Source organism: Pagrus pagrus, assembly GCF_965226575.1.
Source record: "Pagrus pagrus genome assembly, chromosome: 1".
Taxonomy (NCBI): Eukaryota; Metazoa; Chordata; class Actinopteri; order Spariformes; family Sparidae; genus Pagrus; species Pagrus pagrus.
In genome coordinates, this window is record NC_140185.1 from 24,955,873 (window position 1) to 24,972,608 (window position 16,736).

General features: G+C 40.2%; 2 protein-coding genes across 2 annotated transcripts; one reads left to right on the forward strand and one right to left on the reverse strand.

The window, feature by feature from the left end:
- Positions 1 to 64: 64 nt before the first annotated feature.
- On the forward strand, positions 65 to 10,874 carry slc38a7 (solute carrier family 38 member 7). The gene is made up of 12 exons (XM_084356817.1): positions 65 to 142; positions 1,641 to 2,106; positions 3,292 to 3,345; positions 4,972 to 5,116; positions 5,627 to 5,768; positions 5,863 to 5,961; positions 6,128 to 6,185; positions 6,287 to 6,401; positions 6,652 to 6,799; positions 7,652 to 7,851; positions 7,942 to 7,993; positions 8,750 to 10,874. Exons 2-12 carry the CDS (start codon positions 1,852 to 1,854, stop codon positions 8,850 to 8,852), a joined length of 1,371 nt encoding a protein of 456 aa, XP_084212943.1. The 5' UTR covers positions 65 to 142; positions 1,641 to 1,851; the 3' UTR covers positions 8,853 to 10,874.
- LOC311259574 (lysosomal protective protein) lies at positions 10,818 to 15,722 on the reverse strand. Its single transcript, XM_084356805.1, has 11 exons — positions 15,415 to 15,722; positions 15,104 to 15,215; positions 14,769 to 14,906; positions 14,527 to 14,685; positions 14,276 to 14,367; positions 13,781 to 13,865; positions 13,536 to 13,688; positions 13,302 to 13,447; positions 11,948 to 12,110; positions 11,774 to 11,863; positions 10,818 to 11,689 (listed from the first exon to the last, which is right to left on the reverse strand). Exons 1-11 carry the CDS (start codon positions 15,585 to 15,587, stop codon positions 11,606 to 11,608), a joined length of 1,395 nt encoding a protein of 464 aa, XP_084212931.1. The 5' UTR covers positions 15,588 to 15,722; the 3' UTR covers positions 10,818 to 11,605.
- Positions 15,723 to 16,736: the final 1,014 nt, after the last annotated feature.

A 16,736-nucleotide genomic window follows, 5' to 3' on the forward strand; every position in this document is an offset into this window, starting at 1 on the left:
ACCCACAATTCCAAGCAAGCGGAAGACCCAGAATATCAGTCACGTGACGCAGCGTCACATGCTCCTCCGCTTTGTGCTGGCTGCCAAAACACAGACTGTTCAGTCATCACCTGCCTGCGGTGGGGGCTGTTCAACAGTGAAGGTACTGCTCCTTATTATCAGCATTTTATCCTCTTCGCACCACTTAACAGCGACGACATAACAGCGAATATAAAAGATGTAGAAGTATTTAAATGTGCGGACTGTTATGTGAAAAATGATCTCGCTTGTATTTTGTGTTTAGCTAGGTGTAACGTTTGCTAGCTAGCTATTGTAGGACGCAGAGTGACAAAGGGGTTGACTGCGTTGACAGAAGTTATTGTTGTGTTAATGAAAAGAAAAGAAAAGCAATACTCTAATCACATTAAAAGGTGAGGTGTTTAACCATTATTTAATGTTGGCAGCTGAAGGTTTGTCTGTGCTGAATAAGCTAGCAGTACATTGAATTGAGGTCAGCTGGACTTCATCAGCACCTTTTCTTATTTCCTGTAACCTTTGCTTTACTTATTCTACTACAGTTTCTGTTGATGTAAACTCATTCGTGATTTAATGAGAGGCTCACCAGGCGTACTTTTCTCCAAATGGTTTTTTATTGTTTTGAGATTTCTGTTTGTTCTCGAGCCCATGATCTTTTTTGAGGACATGTAACCAAACACAGTGACATCAGATAGTTGTCAGGGTCTTGAAAACTAAAAATTAATGAAAGTATCTTTACATTTTTGGCTTGTGTGTAGTGCTAAACCATCTCCTACTTTTATCTAACAAGCATACACTTCTCAAAATTAGTTAGGGATAGTGGGATAGTTTAGTGTTTCACTTGATTGTTTATTCTGTGACATATCTGAATTGTTATTCTGTGTTTTGTGAATATTTTCGGTCCCCAAAAATAATGCAACACATTTAATTTGACGTTTATTACATATCCATGCACATGCATATATGCACCCATATCCCATTATCCCTAACTAGTTTTGAGTAGTGTATATATCGGTATTAAAGTCGGCCAGTGTTAATGGGGAAATACTTGTGTAGCCGTTTGACTTGAGGCTCTACACGGGTCCCTGTTGTGCAATAACCAGACTGTTAAAGCAAAGTCTGACAAAAACTCCACAACAAACCTTAATATACTCACCAAGATCGTGTGAGACGGCAGTATGCAAGTTTCATGTCAGCCAATTAGAGCCTAAGGTTGCACACTTGACAATGGAAGTGGGCTCTGACATGGAAAATGTTGTAATGAGTGCTATAATAGAGAAGTAATACACACCATGGGACACTGGAAGGACTTGAAAGCAAAAAAAGTATTGCACACCGGCTTCATATGCATTTTTTTTTTTTTTTAAAGTTGGAATGACATTTTGACCTTCAAGCCTTCTTCGAGATCAACAAGGCCTGACTATCCTGCCTCTACTTTTCATATATTATTTATTCAGGTTAATTCCAACTGTACAGAAAATAAGTTCCTCACTGAAAACAACTCCAGTGCCTCACATTTATTCACAGTAATCCAAACAAACGTAACAAATGACTACTTTCTACTGATTTACAGTGTGTGTTGGTTTGAAAGAAGTGTCCCTAAATGCAACAATATTTCATTACAGATCACGAAACAGCTCCACCGCCACACTGACGCAGCTGGTGATCACCTTCAGAAACATCAGCTGTCTCCTGACTGTTGTGGGACTTCAGACACTGAACATAAACTGCCACCACTGCTTCTACCTCTGATCAACTTCTCTGGATCCAGAGCGTTGGAGACTGATCTTCTGAAGTGTGTAAGGCTTGGCAGGCCAAGCTACAGCCTGTTGACGCATGGCAATTAACACCGATGTGGAGGACTGGGGCGGAGTTGGGAGTAATGACTCTGGAGAAAGAGCGTGGCTCTTGCAGAGCCCCAGTGTGGATTCTGACCGGCTTCTTGAGACAGACAGGAGGAGGAATGGGGGTGTGTCGTCATTTGGAGCGGTCTTCATTGTAGTGAACGCAGCACTGGGAGCAGGCCTACTCAATTTCCCTGCAGCCTTCAATATGGCCGGAGGAGTAACTGCAGGAGTGATGCTTCAAATGGTGAGGCGATCCCAGTGAGGGATGATGAGGCACATGTTCGGTCTATAAACTCTTGCTGTAATGTGATAACTTGGCCTGCAACCCACAATTCTGTTCATTACTGAGTATGTAAAATGTCAGTCTGGTGACAGATGCTAATTAGACATTACTAGAGGCCAATAGAGGATATTTTCACTTTGGTGTTTTTTAAACCACTGAAGTTTGCAGCCCTGAAACAGGCTGCAGTGTATTCCCTGCAGGCAAAGTACATCCACTTAAAGTGCTTGTTGTTCTTGCCACTGACGGACTCAGATTGCCAGATGTCTGACAACATTATGGAGAGGATCCCTACAGAGAAAAAACCTTTATATCCAAGAGTAAAATTCTGCCATGTTGTTCTCACCGAAGCCACAAGACTCCATTTGCAGAAGCAGTAATTTTATTGCCATGATACACACTTCATTCAAACACTCCAGAAAAACAAAACCAAACATAAAACCTTCTTAGTTATTCTCTCCACTGTTCCAACAATCACCAACTCTGGTTTGGTTGAAATAAATCCCGAATTTACTGTAATGGATGTGAAAATATTGTGATTTTAGATGCTGTTCATGCATCTAAGTGGTGGATTAAGGGTTCATTTAAACTAAATTAGAGTTGTTAATTGTTGGAACACTGGAAAGACAAATCAGGATGGTTTTAATGAGTCAAGTTTGAATGACTGTTTTTGCAAATGGAGTCTGGTAGCTTTTTCTGATCAAACAAAAATGATTTTATTCTTAATGAAAACATTTATCTTTGTAGGAATCGTTTGAACAGAACACTTTGAACAGCAATCTGAGCCTGTCAGTGGCCAAAACAAGCATTATAAGTGTATGGACTTGGATGGTGCACAGGTATTACATTGCAGCCACCCATTGAGTGACCACCAACATATTATGTCATATAATGAGAGAGAAGCAAATATTTTTGGGTTTAAGAAAAGCTGAAAGGAAAAACATGGCGCTTTACTTCACAGTTTTCTGAAATCAATGTTTGATTATTTGATCTGGGCTCTAACGTATGTGCAGGCACACAGTGCTTGAGCTGATAACTGCTGACAGTCTGAGTGTATTTCCTGTTTCTGTCTTTTGACCAACACAAAACTGCATTAAGACAATATGAACTGGAACTATAATGTGCTGCTTCCTGTTTCTTTTGTTTCAGTTCATGTTGATCTTCATAATCAGTGGACTGGTGATCCTGGGCTACTGCTCCAAGGTTTGTGTCTTCAGGATGATCAGATTCTTCATCTCTTACCGTTCCACTTGTTTCTCTTTCAACATGTTCTGCAGCCTTTTAAATTGGACTACTTTCCAGTGAAATAACTGGAGTAGCCTTGTGCAATAACTTGGGTCCGTGGTTGTACTCCTGGTTAAATGTAGTACACTGCAACAAAGCTCAGACTTTCACTTCCTGATGGCTCAGACTTTTGCTTACTAGTTAAAACATAAAGGAGAAACCATCCATCTAGGTTTGAGTCATTTGAATACATTCATTTTACTTTACATATGATATTTGTTCTGATCTGGAAACAGCTGAAGGATACTGCTTTAAAATGCATCAATCGGTCATATTCACCTGTAAGATGAACTTTGTGTTAAAGCACGTGGTTCCATGAGAGCCACTGACTTTATGTGTATGATGACTCAACAGCCCTAAAACTTTACTTGGGCTGTAATAACACCTTAAACTGGAGATGATTCCAGTCAGCAGTGAGGCTCCTGCTGCATGTTTTCTTGTGGAGTGGAGAGCTGGTGTAAAAATGGTAACGTAATGAGACACATTTACACCAGTAAATTTCATCCTTTATGGTTGGCAACTTATCTGATACCTTATTTGGACTCCACTCTGTGCTGTGTCAAATCTTGAATCACATGAGCTGCATCAGCAGAAGGTCGTTTTTTGTTTTAACAACTGTCACAGCTGTCAGCAAAGAAACGCAGACTGAAACCACTGTGGGCATATGATTGAAAAAATGGGTAGCTGATGATTAGAGGACCGTTCCTGGATCATCACATTTCTATTTTTTATTTTTGTCAGAATTTTGAGGGACGCTGGTGGTGTTTTATCGTTGCAGGGGAAAGTTTTCTTGGTATCATTTCGAGCCTCGTTAACAGATCAGCATTGTATAAAAGCCACAGGTTCTGTTGAACTCTCAGCTGGTATATCTCCTCAAGGCCTCAGCTTATCTTAATGTATGTTAATGCACCGCCTCACAACACAGCCATCATTTCAAGCTGGTCAAAGAAACTGCACAATGATTTTGATTTACTCCCAACAGTTTAAAATGTTGTCATGTAATGTGCAATATTCATAATGCACGGTACACATTTTATTTTTCAATTGGTGATTTCAAATGGCTCTTATAATATACACAATATTTCCTTGGACAGTGTTTAACCTTATAGATAAAGCTGTGTTTTTTGCCCTTTTTCATGGCTGTATTTCATAGAATAGCTGAAGAGTTATAGGAAATGGGATGAGAGGGAGGCGGGGTGACATGCAGCAAGGGGCCATAGGTCAGATTCAAACCCTGGGCCTCACAGCCTCTGTGTACATGGGGCGCACGCTCTACCAACTGAGCTGCCATTGTGCTTGTTTAACAGTTTTCTCAGTGTTTAATCTCTATTAGACTAATTGAGTAGTCTACATTTTAACTTGTCTTTCTGGTTACTTGTTTTGAACATCCCTTGTGTGTATATATACATATTTTAAAATGAATATCAATGATCTTCGCTCCTCGGACATGCAATATTCTGTGGACAGCTATAAGAATATTCCAGTACCTCTCCTGCTGAATCATTGTCCTCTTACTATCTCTAATTATCTGTCTGGTTTCTTTAGGTCAGCAATGAGAGCACGTATCAGGAGGTTGTTCGAGCCACTTGTGGAAAAGTCACCGGTGTCCTGTGTGAAGTAGCCATCGCTATCTACACATTTGGGACCTGCATCGCTTTCTTTATTGTCATAGGAGACCAGCTGGATCGCTGTAAGTATATTCACAGTGATAAAGTCAATACAGCCTCCCTATTTCTGTCTCCTGACAACAGACAAAATGCATGACTCATTATTGTGCTACATTTTAGTGATCTGTGTGTTTAAACAAAGGAAGATGTCTGGAAGCTGTAGTAGGGTTGCTAACCTTTTTTAAAAAGGCAGTGCCATCATTGACGAGGGCAAAGAGCATCAAGGATGACACCAGTCAGCTTTTTCACTCAATAAACGTGTCCCTCATGTGACCCACTCGTGCACTGAGACGCTGACGGTGTAGGATTCCTACTTCCAGGAAATATACTGTGACCCTCCACCTCTGTCAGTCTTTTGAAATAAATGGAGAGGTCGTGACTTTAATTATCTACTTTGCTCAATCTCTTCCATGCGCACAGCAGTCTGCAGTAAATTCCCACGATGGCACTCCTTACTCTATACATTTCCCTGTCTCCTTCTGTCTATCTGTGCTTCTCAAAGTTTTAATCGTAATTCCTGTGTTTTGTTTCAGTGATAGACGCGATAGCTCATAGACCAGAGGGTGCAGACAGCTACTGGTACACTGACCGCAAGTTTACCATCGTTGTTACTGCAGTCCTGATCATTCTTCCTCTTTCCATCCCCAAAGAGATTGGCTTCCAGAAGTATGCCAGGTACAAATACTCAGGTTATTTTCTCACAGAAGATTAAAACAACATTAACCTTGTACAATAATCACGTCTGAGTTCTTGTTCTTCGTCATTGCAGTACACTGAGTGTGATGGGGACCTGGTATGTTACCATCGTGGTCATTATAAAGTACATCTGGCCCGATAAAGAGATGACCCCAGGCTATGTTCCACCCAGGTGAGCTCTGCTACATTTCATGAACACTGCTCTTTAATGTATGCAGCTATAAGCTTTTTAACAACTTTTGATGAATCATTTTAGCTTTGTCCACCCACTCATTCAAGCAGAAGCATCCACGTCGTCATGCTTTGCTTGAGTTGCTAAATCGTTGTGTTTGTTACAGTTCTGCTTCCTGGACTGCAGTTTTCAATGCAATGCCCACCATATGCTTTGGTTTCCAGGTATCTCTTCATTTGGTATCATTTGATATGCCTTTCTTTTAAACGGTTCAATATTTATTAACTCTTTTCGTCTGATCTTCTTCCTCCTGATCTCTCTGCAGTGCCACGTCAGCTGTGTGCCGGTGTTCGACAGCATGAGCAAGAAGGATATCAAACCTTGGGGAGTTGTCGTCACTCTCAGCATGATAATTTGTCTCTTCGTTTACATAGGAACAGGTATTATCAGCGTGTGAACTCGTTACTCACTGTAACCTGTCGAGTCTCGCATGTATTGGCTTTTAATTACATTTAGGAAACTGCTTGTAAAGACGTGTTTGATTTTGATAACATTATCCAGACATGAATCATCTATGCAGGTAGCCATGCTGAGAGCCGAAGGCCCCTATTGTATAGTGCTGTTACAAGTAAGATGGCTCGTGACTGGCTGTCAGTACTTCAATATTTGCTGTGTTTTGTGTTTGATCAGGAGTCTGTGGCTTCCTGACGTTCGGCGCCAATGTCAGTCAGGATGTGTTGATGTCATACCCCCCCAATGATATTGCAGTCGCCATCGCAAGAGCTTTCATTGTCATCTGTGTCATCACCTCATACCCTATTTTACACTTCTGTGGCAGGTAAGAGACACACTTCTGGCATCCATGTTCAGCATACTGTTTCTCAGTCAGTTGTTAAGATTGTAATAAAGATTTTTAAATTGCACAACCTTAAAAATATGTTGATGTTTAAATATTATAGTATAGTTTTTCTACATTGTATTCGTCTCATGTATGAAATATCTGCATCGTCACGGTGCTGCAATCTTATAAATGCATCTGCTCCACGTCCAGGTTGCTGTCTCACATCACACAACAGACTACAACTACCAAGTAGAATAGCGATGTGCTATGATTTACCTCATGCACAAACAAGCACAAAAAACCTCACTTGACACAAATAAGCAGCTCGGCAAAAAAAGCTGCTATTGCACAGTGTGCTACACACGGGCTTACGTCAGTGTTGCAGGAGATGTTGTGAGCCGGTGGGGTGGAGTGGGATCAGGGTTGCATGTGGAGTGAGAGAGGGAAGATGCAAACTGGCATGGCATTATAGAGTAAACGGGTAACGCAGTATAAAACCTTATCGAAATAAACAGTTTTGTCTCGTCTTGTTTGAAAATAAACCGTTATACCTTTAAAAAAAGTCAATATATTGCCCAGCCCAAGGGATTGGTAGTAACAGCCTTGTATTACTTTACACATATAAGAATGCTACAGGTCAGTTGCATGCAGTGAAATGTGCAGGTTTTAATAAGTAAGTGTATTAAAAATTGTGAAAAAAAGGAAACTATTAGCGAGATAACTAGTATTAGAAAACTCAGGAAAGAAAACATGGAATTATATGTGATCGAGACAGTTTTCCTTATTTTCCCAACACAGTTAATGCAGCATTTCCTCACTGCTCTCTGCTGTAATCGTGTGTCCTTTCAGGGCGGTTATCGAAGGACTTTGGCTGCGTTTCCAGGGCGAGCAGGTGGAGGTGTGTGTCCGTCGTGAGCAGAGGAGGAGGATCCTGCAGACGCTGGTGTGGTTTGTTGTCACCCTCGTCCTCGCCCTCTTCATCCCAGATATTGGTCGGGTGATCTCACTGATCGGAGGATTGGCAGCCTGCTTTATCTTTGTATTCCCAGGTAACACTTCCCTCATTCTTAGCAAGATCTCAGATTTCTGTGCAATTCTAATATCATACTGTAACTTGTGATGTCTCTTTCTTTCTTCAGGTTTGTGTTTGATGCAAGCCAAGTTGTCAGAGACAGAAGACCGATCTGCAAGGTGAGATGCAGCTTATTCTCAGATCCCTTTCAGCTTCACTGGAACTTCTCAAAAACAATTACATTATAATGTTTGTCTCCTTGCGTCTGTAACAAGAGCTGGTAGCTCGGTGCTGCACTGTATCGACCCTTTGCTAATGTTTACTCTGGGATGGGTGAAACGGAGGATGAATTTCTTCAAAGGAAATGTTGAAGTACAACTTAAAGATGCATTATCACACCTTGGCCATTAGGGTGCAGAAAATCTACAGGATAAGCTCCCACAATATCACCTGCTCATGAAGTTGTTTCGACTTCCCTGTAATGTGGTTAACGATTGACTCTTAGATATTTTCTGTCTGTTTGCTGATGAGCAGGTAGTGTACAGTGTATCAGAGCTTGGAAACCAAAACCAGACTAGACGAAACGAGACTAGAGCTGCCACCATTAGTTGATTTAATTGATTGCAAAATTAATCTGCACCTATTTTGATATTAAATAAATAGTCACTTTATAAGCAAAAATTCAAACAATTTCTGGCTCCAGTTTAATCAGTGTGAGGATTTGTTTTTTGTCACTGAATACTTTTGGGTTTTGATAGATTGATAAAAGAATCAGCAGACAAATCAATAATGAAAAAATTAGTTGATGCCCTAAAAAAAAAACTAAAACACAAATCTCCAGAGTTCGGTGTTAATCTGTCACAATTTTTCAGTGTCAACATAACAAATATTTAATGCAGATTTGATGATTTTCTTTGTCGCTCTCTGTGTCACAGCTGGCATGGATTGGTGGTCTTGGGTGTCGTCATGGTTACGATTGGAGCCTTCATCTTCGGCCTCACCACGACCAACTCCATTTATCAAGACGTCGTGAGCTAAAAGAAACATTTTTATCGTGGACAGTGGACTCCTTGTTAGAGACAGAGGGAGGGGTGCTTGGCTGTGTGCTGCTATTCTGAACTGCTGGATAAGATGAAGCATCTCATGACACTCATTTTAAACCTCTCTGGCATGTCACATCCCTGCTCCATGTTGAGTTAGAGCTCCACAGGTCTTTACTCCATCAGGTAGTCATCAGAGAAAACCCCACAGCGCCAAGTAACTCCGGACACTTTGCCTTTTATTTGATGTAAAGTAATTGCATGTTTTATGTTTTTATGATTTTAACTTGCAGTGGAACCAGGTTTTGGCGGTTTAGCCGTCCCACACGGGCACAGAATGACTTCCCTGTCTCTGAACCCTGTATGGACGACACACTGTCCTGTTTACAAGAGCTGAAGGACTTTGTACAGAAAGGTCTTACAATCAAATTGATTTAAATGATGAAATTGTACCAATTTGTGTATTTTAACTTGCACGTTAAATGTTTCTTGTTGAAAATGACATGCAGTGTTTTCCAGGTCTAATCCAGGTCCAGACTTTAAGTTGACGCTGCTGTTAGTTTGTCAACATATTAAATCTAAGACAGGTTTGCATCGTTAGCGAGGTTTTATCTGCAGGGCTGGGCGTGTGTTGTTGGTTTAATTTCAGTCGGTACCTCTTAATGAGTTGAAAAATATTTTTTTTCAGCTATTTTGGCAAGGCAAACTAATTTTACATTTTAACACTTAGGAAATCATGAGTTATTTATTTGATATATTTTCTTACATATTTTCTAAAAGTTAAGAGACGTACTATGACGATGATCCTATAATTGGCTTTAAGGCTGTCATTTTTATTCAGACAAGGTTACAAAGCTATGTTCATGTAAGCCTGCAGGCCTTTCCAAAAGATTAGTTACCTTCAGACAACCAGGGTGTCCGAGGTGAGCAGCGACTCCACATTCAGGATATGAAAACTCGTAAGAGTGTCAATTCCTCAGTGGGTTTGAAATGAGACGGACTTTGAATGTATGCAAAACATGGATGTAAACTACAAAGAATTCAGTTTGCACATAACTTACAGGAAACACTTGCTCTGGGTACATAGACCAGAGACAACTTGTCAGACTGAGGACTTATTTACTTGAATCAGTACGCACCACTGCAGATGTTTCTAGTTTTCTTTTTAAACCTAAGACCAAAGTGTGAGCTTTTGTTTTTTTATGCGGCAATATTCATTCTACTGAACACTAATTAAAAAGGTTCATAATCACAATTACTAAGATCATTAAATTGTATTGCAAGTACTTTTAAAATATTCAAGCGCTTACAATGAGTTAAAGACTAAACAGTGAATTAAATCCCTGCTTTGGTTTATTTAATCACTATCACTAATCTTGGGTACGTTACGAGTTATGATCTATAATCAAAGAGGTTCAAGACTTGACAACCTTTGTTTTTTTTTTTACTGTTATTGTATTATAACCAAAAAGTGTTTTGTTTGTGGACATGAGGGACAGAATGTAAAAGGGATTGCATTAGTCACACTGTTGGACTAAATACTTTTACCGTTAAACTTAGAGGAAGCGAAAGAAGCTTTAGTCAAAACAGTACTGCTGTCTGGTCTGTACAAAGATTTAGAGACTCAATAATTGTTGGAATACAAAGACCTTGTGTAATCTAATACCTTAAGGTTTGTTGTTGAACCATTTGTGTCAAATCTCTTTTTTAACCTTTTGGTGCTGCAGACAACCGTTTGTCTGGTCATGAGTGAATGTTGGTTGCATTTATGATTTCTGTCTTAAGATGTACATTTTCTTTCCAAGTTAATCAGATCATGTGACCCCTGTTGTCTCACACATACAGCCGACTTGCAAATATGAAGTTCATGGAAAGTTTTTAAATGGAAATACTTAACAGTACTACCTGTGATGTACCAATAAATGAACTATGATCAAAGCTTGTGAATAAATCTGACAATCTGTATGATACTGGCAGTTCTTTAATAAAGACATGTGAAGCTGCAGTTTTGATCAAGGCAGTTTGAGCATTGTTAAGTCCTGTTTCGTAACTTTCCTGCAAATATCAATAAAAATCACTAACACCAAGATTCAGCTTTACATCAGTGCCACAGACAATTGCTTCATTTGATCATTTAAAGTGCAGTTTGAGTATCAGGAAGAGGGCAATTTCTGTTTTGGCTTTTTATTCAGCACATTAGATATGAAATGAAACTTGAAGTGTTGACTTTAAAGCAGGGTTCTCACTTCTGTTGAAGGACTTGTACCCTTTTATAAATGCATAGTTCCCCAGTTTCAGGACAATAATCTCATTAAGTCAAGGCCACAAAGAAGCTTTTTAAAGCTACACAGAGCTGAGCAGACGCTTTTCGCTTACTGAAAATCATCCTGAAGGCACAAAACCTCAAACGTGCAAGAAGTGAAGCTGGCAACCGAATAAATAGTTTGTCACATCTGTTAACGTGTACAATTATTTGTGTTCTCTTAAAACTGAGAGACTGTTTAAAAAAGGGTTTTAACTCCTACACTGTCAACCCAATATAGATTTCGTTGTTGGACTTGCATCGTTTCATTTCAAATCCAAAGTGATGAAAAGCAAAGCCAACTCCCTCTCTAAATACTCAGACTGCACTGCAGGTACGAACAACACAAATGATCAGAGTAAGTGCCGAACAGTCCCTTTCCCTCCAAAATCATCTTCCCTGAGAAAATGTACATCTAACAAGTGAGTGCAGGTATCTGACATTTTGGCTTAGTAGGAGCCATTTGTGAGGAAAGACTGGAACATGTCGAAAGCTGGACCTGGAGCCCACTGAGGAACCATGTGACCTGCACCCTGAAACACAGGACAGCAGTACCTCACAATAACGCAACCATATCAAAGTAAAACAGGACAATTAAGTAACACACTGATGGTTACCTTGACTGTCAGGAACGTGAGGTTTCCAAACTGTTGGTAGAAACCTGCAATCTGGTCGTCAGAAATCCATTTCTGGTACTTAATGGTCTCCTGAGAACAATATTTATTGTTAGGAAAAGTTTTGAGGTTGGAAAATAACATAATTTTATAATCTTTTCTAAAATGAGTTCCTACCTTCAGGCCAAGATCCTCCACAAACCACTGGTCTCCCAGGAAGTTGCAGGCCATGTCGGTGTCTCCGTTGTAGACGAGCCCCCGCAGGCCCAGAGAGAGCAGCTTCAAATACACGTCCTTCATCGTTGCATACAGGGTGGTGTACTGCATGCCAACTTCATCACTACAACAAAAGAGTTCATCATGATCAAGATCAACATGTCCCTGGATCTACCTAAACTGCACCGACAGGATGGGAAAATACCTCAACTACAAAACTACAGTAAGTCAACCTGATTTCAAGATTGATACATGAACGGGTTCAAGACAGCCGTTTAATTTACTACTTTAACTACTTCAAATGTTAAAAACAACAGTTTTTAAAGCAAAAATTAGAAGATTCCACCTTTTTTTTAAAAAATATTGTCAGAGCATAGGACAGTCTGGAGTCTACTATTTTTAGATATCAAATTTCCTGTTTGGTCCAACACGTGTTGATAGGTGTACATTTCTCCTTCAGTTATTGTTACAACAGCATACAGATTTTTTTCTAGCAATGACAACTGCTCATGCAATTTCACACAGTATTTCAGTACTTTACATTTTATCCTTACTCTTGTCATTATATCTAGCACCCGTTACCCGTTTGACAAACACCTTCACATGAAAAACAAGCTGCATTTATATAATTTTATTTATACTGTATATAGGGTACTTCTCAGACAGAAGGAATCATTTCTATTGCCCCTTTATGTCATTTATTTTTTATCTAAATATGTATTCATTGATATTCTGATTGTGAAATCATTAAATAACCCAGACCATGATTATGGTTTCTTTATCAGGCTAATGTTTCAGAAAAGATTGAAATTACACAACATATCCAACCACACGCTCAAGAATTATCAGCCCAACATGCAAATGAAGGAAATGATAAAGGACGCTGCAGAGAAATGCTGAGTGAAGTTATGCTTGCGACAGTCTCTCTCTGACTTTTTAAAAGTTAATGGGGAAGTAAGAGATTATGAAAAGAGAAATACTTCTAACAAATGATGACAGATGTTTGTGTTCCTGTTGTTGTTCAGACCTTCAGTAAAGATCTCCAACTTAGCTAGATGGTGAATCAGAAAACAAAATATGAAACTTTGTCTTTACTCCAGTATAGTCTAAGGTATTAGACTACAAAGACTGAATATCAATGACTTAAAGACATGTCGTTATTACCCTGTACTGTTGCTTGCAGGAGCAAATGAGCCACATTGTTATTTTGCAACTTTATGTCTCCAAATGTCACACTAACCCCTTGTTGTCGACTACAGGTAAATACCTGGCATCGCATTCATCTGATTACATTCATTATTTTGCTGTAACATACCTGCACAGGTCCCATGGTGGCAGTATGTCTGGTATGTGTAAGGCTTTCCTCACGTCGCCTCTGTTCAGCCAGTTCATCTGAGCCGTGCTGTTGATGCAGGGAGGGACTATACCCAGAGACACTGAGGAAGCCACTCGATCTGAAAACTTCAGTCAAGATTTTTAGCATCAACAAGAAAATGAGAACATGATGCACAGGTGCATGCAGCACTTGTTCGTGGAGGGAAATACTCACTTTGTGGGTGAGCCAGTGTTTCCTGTAGTTCTTAAACAGGTGAGTCATGGTCCTCTCATAGCCTTTGTGGGATCTTCTGCCACCCTCACAATTCAAGTACAGGGCATACTCATTAAGTCCACTGTCATACACAATACCAAAGGCCACACCCACCTGAAGGGAACAAGGAAGAAATTAAATTTAATGAGTTCATGAGTAACACAAGAAAAGACCAGCTGAATCCTAACGTAATAATGGACATGTACCAGGGTCTTGCAGGTCTCTGAACTGGAGTTGTAGAAGTTACAGGTTCCCTTGTCACAGCAATTTATATTCAGATCACGCCACAAACTGCACATAAAACACAGGTTTAAAATGACAATCACTCCATTAACTTCATATGAGTAATATGTATAATATAAACATGTATAACTTCTTGGCTTGTTCACAATACTTAAATGTCTGTATATCGATGCAGATCAGTAGCATAATCATTGCTGAACGGTACATTTCTATAGCACCTTTCCAGTCTACAGACCGCTCAAAGCACTTTACAACACGTCACATTCACCCATACATTCATACACTGATGCAAGGTGCCGACTGACAGACAGCTGGGAGAGCCTGGGATTCAAACCAGCGACCTTCCGATTACTAGACGATTCCTGAGCTACATGAGCACAACCAGGAGAAAACAATTGACTCTAATGACACTGTTTTCCAAGGCACACAAGCTTCCTCCACCACAAAGTGCCACTTACTCTTCTCCAAAGAGGCCGTGGTAGTAGCCAAAGTAGATCAAAGATTGCTCATTGAGAGCAAAGCTGGTGATGCCATTTCCCACTGCAAAGCCCTGAAAACAAAATATACTCAATATAAATCACATGGCTTTACTGCAAATGTCTTTTCCTGAAGGGTAAAATATCATCTCTTCAGTCATCAAACTGCTTTATGGTGGTGCTCCTGATGGTGCTCGTCTAAGGCTCAAGATAAGCTGCATGAAGCATCTCACCTTGAAGTTGATGGTTGCAGCTCCAGTGGCCACGCGGAGGCTGAGGGTTGGTGCATAAATTCCACCGTAACTTTCCCCAAAGATAAAAAACTCATTTTGAGCGAACTTGGGGAACTTGGCAAAGAAACTCTGCAGGGCTCTGTAGTTATCCTCAGCGACCTGAGAGAAGAAAGTAGTGAAATGGAAAGGCTGCTTCTAAAGTCTACTTCTCAAAATGGAGTCAGTCCACCGTCTGAACTCACCTGGTCATCATCGGTAGCGTAGTTTTTGTCATCGGAGTAGGAATATCCCACTCCTGCAGGAGATTCTACGTACAGCACATTGGCAATCTTGTTCCAGCTGAACGGGTTCTCGTACAGCGTGGCACCGTCATCGTTCACCTGAAAGGGAAACTCATCAATAACTATTCAGAGTTTCGTTTAGTCAGTGTACAGCAGGCGTGGGACGATAAGAAATGGCACGATTATCCCGATAATGGAAACTCACCACAAGCAACTTATCCTGAGTGTTATTGATCACAATTTGCAATAAAACGTACTCTCCCATCCCTATGTACTCATTAAATTAGCATTCTCACATGAAATGGTCCATTCTCTGACAGGAATCCATCCAAGGAGCTGCAGCCTGGGCCTCCATTCAGCCAGAGCACCAGAGGGTCTTTGACTGGGTCCCTCTGAGAGGTCACAAACCTGCAGGGGGTGAGGACCAGGGTTAGATAATGCATGCCTTCAAGAAATGTCACACATACCTTAAAAAACTACAAATTTGGACTCATTTAAAATTACTTATGGCATAAAATACAATTACTTTCTAAACAATTTTAGAAAGTAAAAAATAGAAAATAGAAAATTTAGGCCGAGCAAGGTGGGAGCAAGGACGGTTTCTTACCAATAATGGAGAAACTTTCCCGGCCGAGCCTGGAGGTACCCCGACCACTGTCGGTAGCTGGGTTTGAACATCATGCCTGGCAGGTAAGTCACCTCATCAGGGGCATAATGAGCCCGACAGCCGAGCTGAAACACGGCCAGGAAAAACACCACCAACAACCCGCCGGCGGACATCACTGCACAAGCTCACGCCACACAACAGCTGTCATTAATTTAAGAGAAAGACGAGGTTTCTTCTTCGTCCTCCTCTTCTTCTTCGTCGCAGTAACTTCCCCCACCGTCTTCAGCTGCAGCTCCGCGTGAACAAGTCGAATCTAACGTCATATGACTGCGTCTGAGGGTCACGTGACCAGCGCCTGACTCCACCCGGAAGTCCCAAACTTTTTCTTTCTTTTTTTAGTGGTTTAATCCTCGTCAGAAGGATGCGTGATTTAAAGCCTGAACAATCGTTTGATATTGAAATTAAGATTTACTGAACCATTAAGCAAATATTCTTTTTATTTCTTATATTGACATGGTCAATCTTTTCCCATTTACAAACATTATAATTATAATTTCCCATGAGGATAATTACTTGCACCAACATATATTCATGTAATATATTTCAGGCTAATCTGGTGTTTAAAGGCTGATTCAAGTTTTCCTCCATCTTTTGTTTCTCCCGCTAAAAGTTTGTTTTTTTTTCATTAAGAAGATTTTCTTTACTGGAATCAAGGCTCTACACTCCTAGATAGGAGTGAATAAGCCCACTGAGGCGCTGTGATTTGTGGCTATACAAATGGCAAGAGAAAGTTAGAGATAGGCTAAATAAGGTGATTCACAATCCTCTGAGAAATTATATTCACAATATAATGGAGGTTTATATTGCAGTTAATATGTTATTGGTGTACAGGGAATACAAATAATACATTCTTTACCAACAACTACCAAGCATAGACTCCCTGAGACACCCTGAGCCTGGGGATAGGCTTTTTTCACAGCAGACATTTTGATTTGTCATAGTATGAAAAGGACAGGTGTTACTAATAACACTAACAATGGCTCTGTTCTATTCAAGTGTCCCAGTCAGCCACGTTGGTGAAACAGTGAGCAGCATGAGCAATACAGGACCCTGCTGAAACTGAAGCAGCTGCATGGATTCATCCATCGTTAATTTATTATTAACACCTGTGCTTTTCCTGCTGTGACGCGTTAACACGTCTTCTGTGGAAAGGGTCTGTTTTACCAAATAAGCATGACATTGTGTGAAAACTAATAGCAGTTTAAAAAACAAGGTAGCACAAAAATATTTGCTCTTCAGAATTAAACTTGTTAAGGAGCTTA

Bases quoted from the DNA above. Each gene is read 5' to 3' on its own strand.
- slc38a7 (XM_084356817.1), top strand. From the start codon at position 1,852: ATGGCAATTAACACCGATGTGGAGGACTGGGGCGGAGTTGGGAGTAAT. The intron at 5,769-5,862 runs GTACAAATACTC...TCGTCATTGCAG, and splicing joins GGCTTCCAGAAGTATGCCAG to TACACTGAGTGTGATGGGGA. The intron at 6,186-6,286 runs GTATCTCTTCAT...ATCTCTCTGCAG, and splicing joins CCATATGCTTTGGTTTCCAG to TGCCACGTCAGCTGTGTGCC.
- LOC311259574 (XM_084356805.1), bottom strand. From the start codon at position 15,587: ATGTCCGCCGGCGGGTTGTTGGTGGTGTTTTTCCTGGCCGTGTTTCAG. The intron at 15,216-15,414 runs GTAAGAAACCGT...CACCCCCTGCAG, and splicing joins GGAAAGTTTCTCCATTATTG to GTTTGTGACCTCTCAGAGGG. The intron at 13,448-13,535 runs GTGAGTATTTCC...TCTTGACTGAAG, and splicing joins AACACTGGCTCACCCACAAA to TTTTCAGATCGAGTGGCTTC.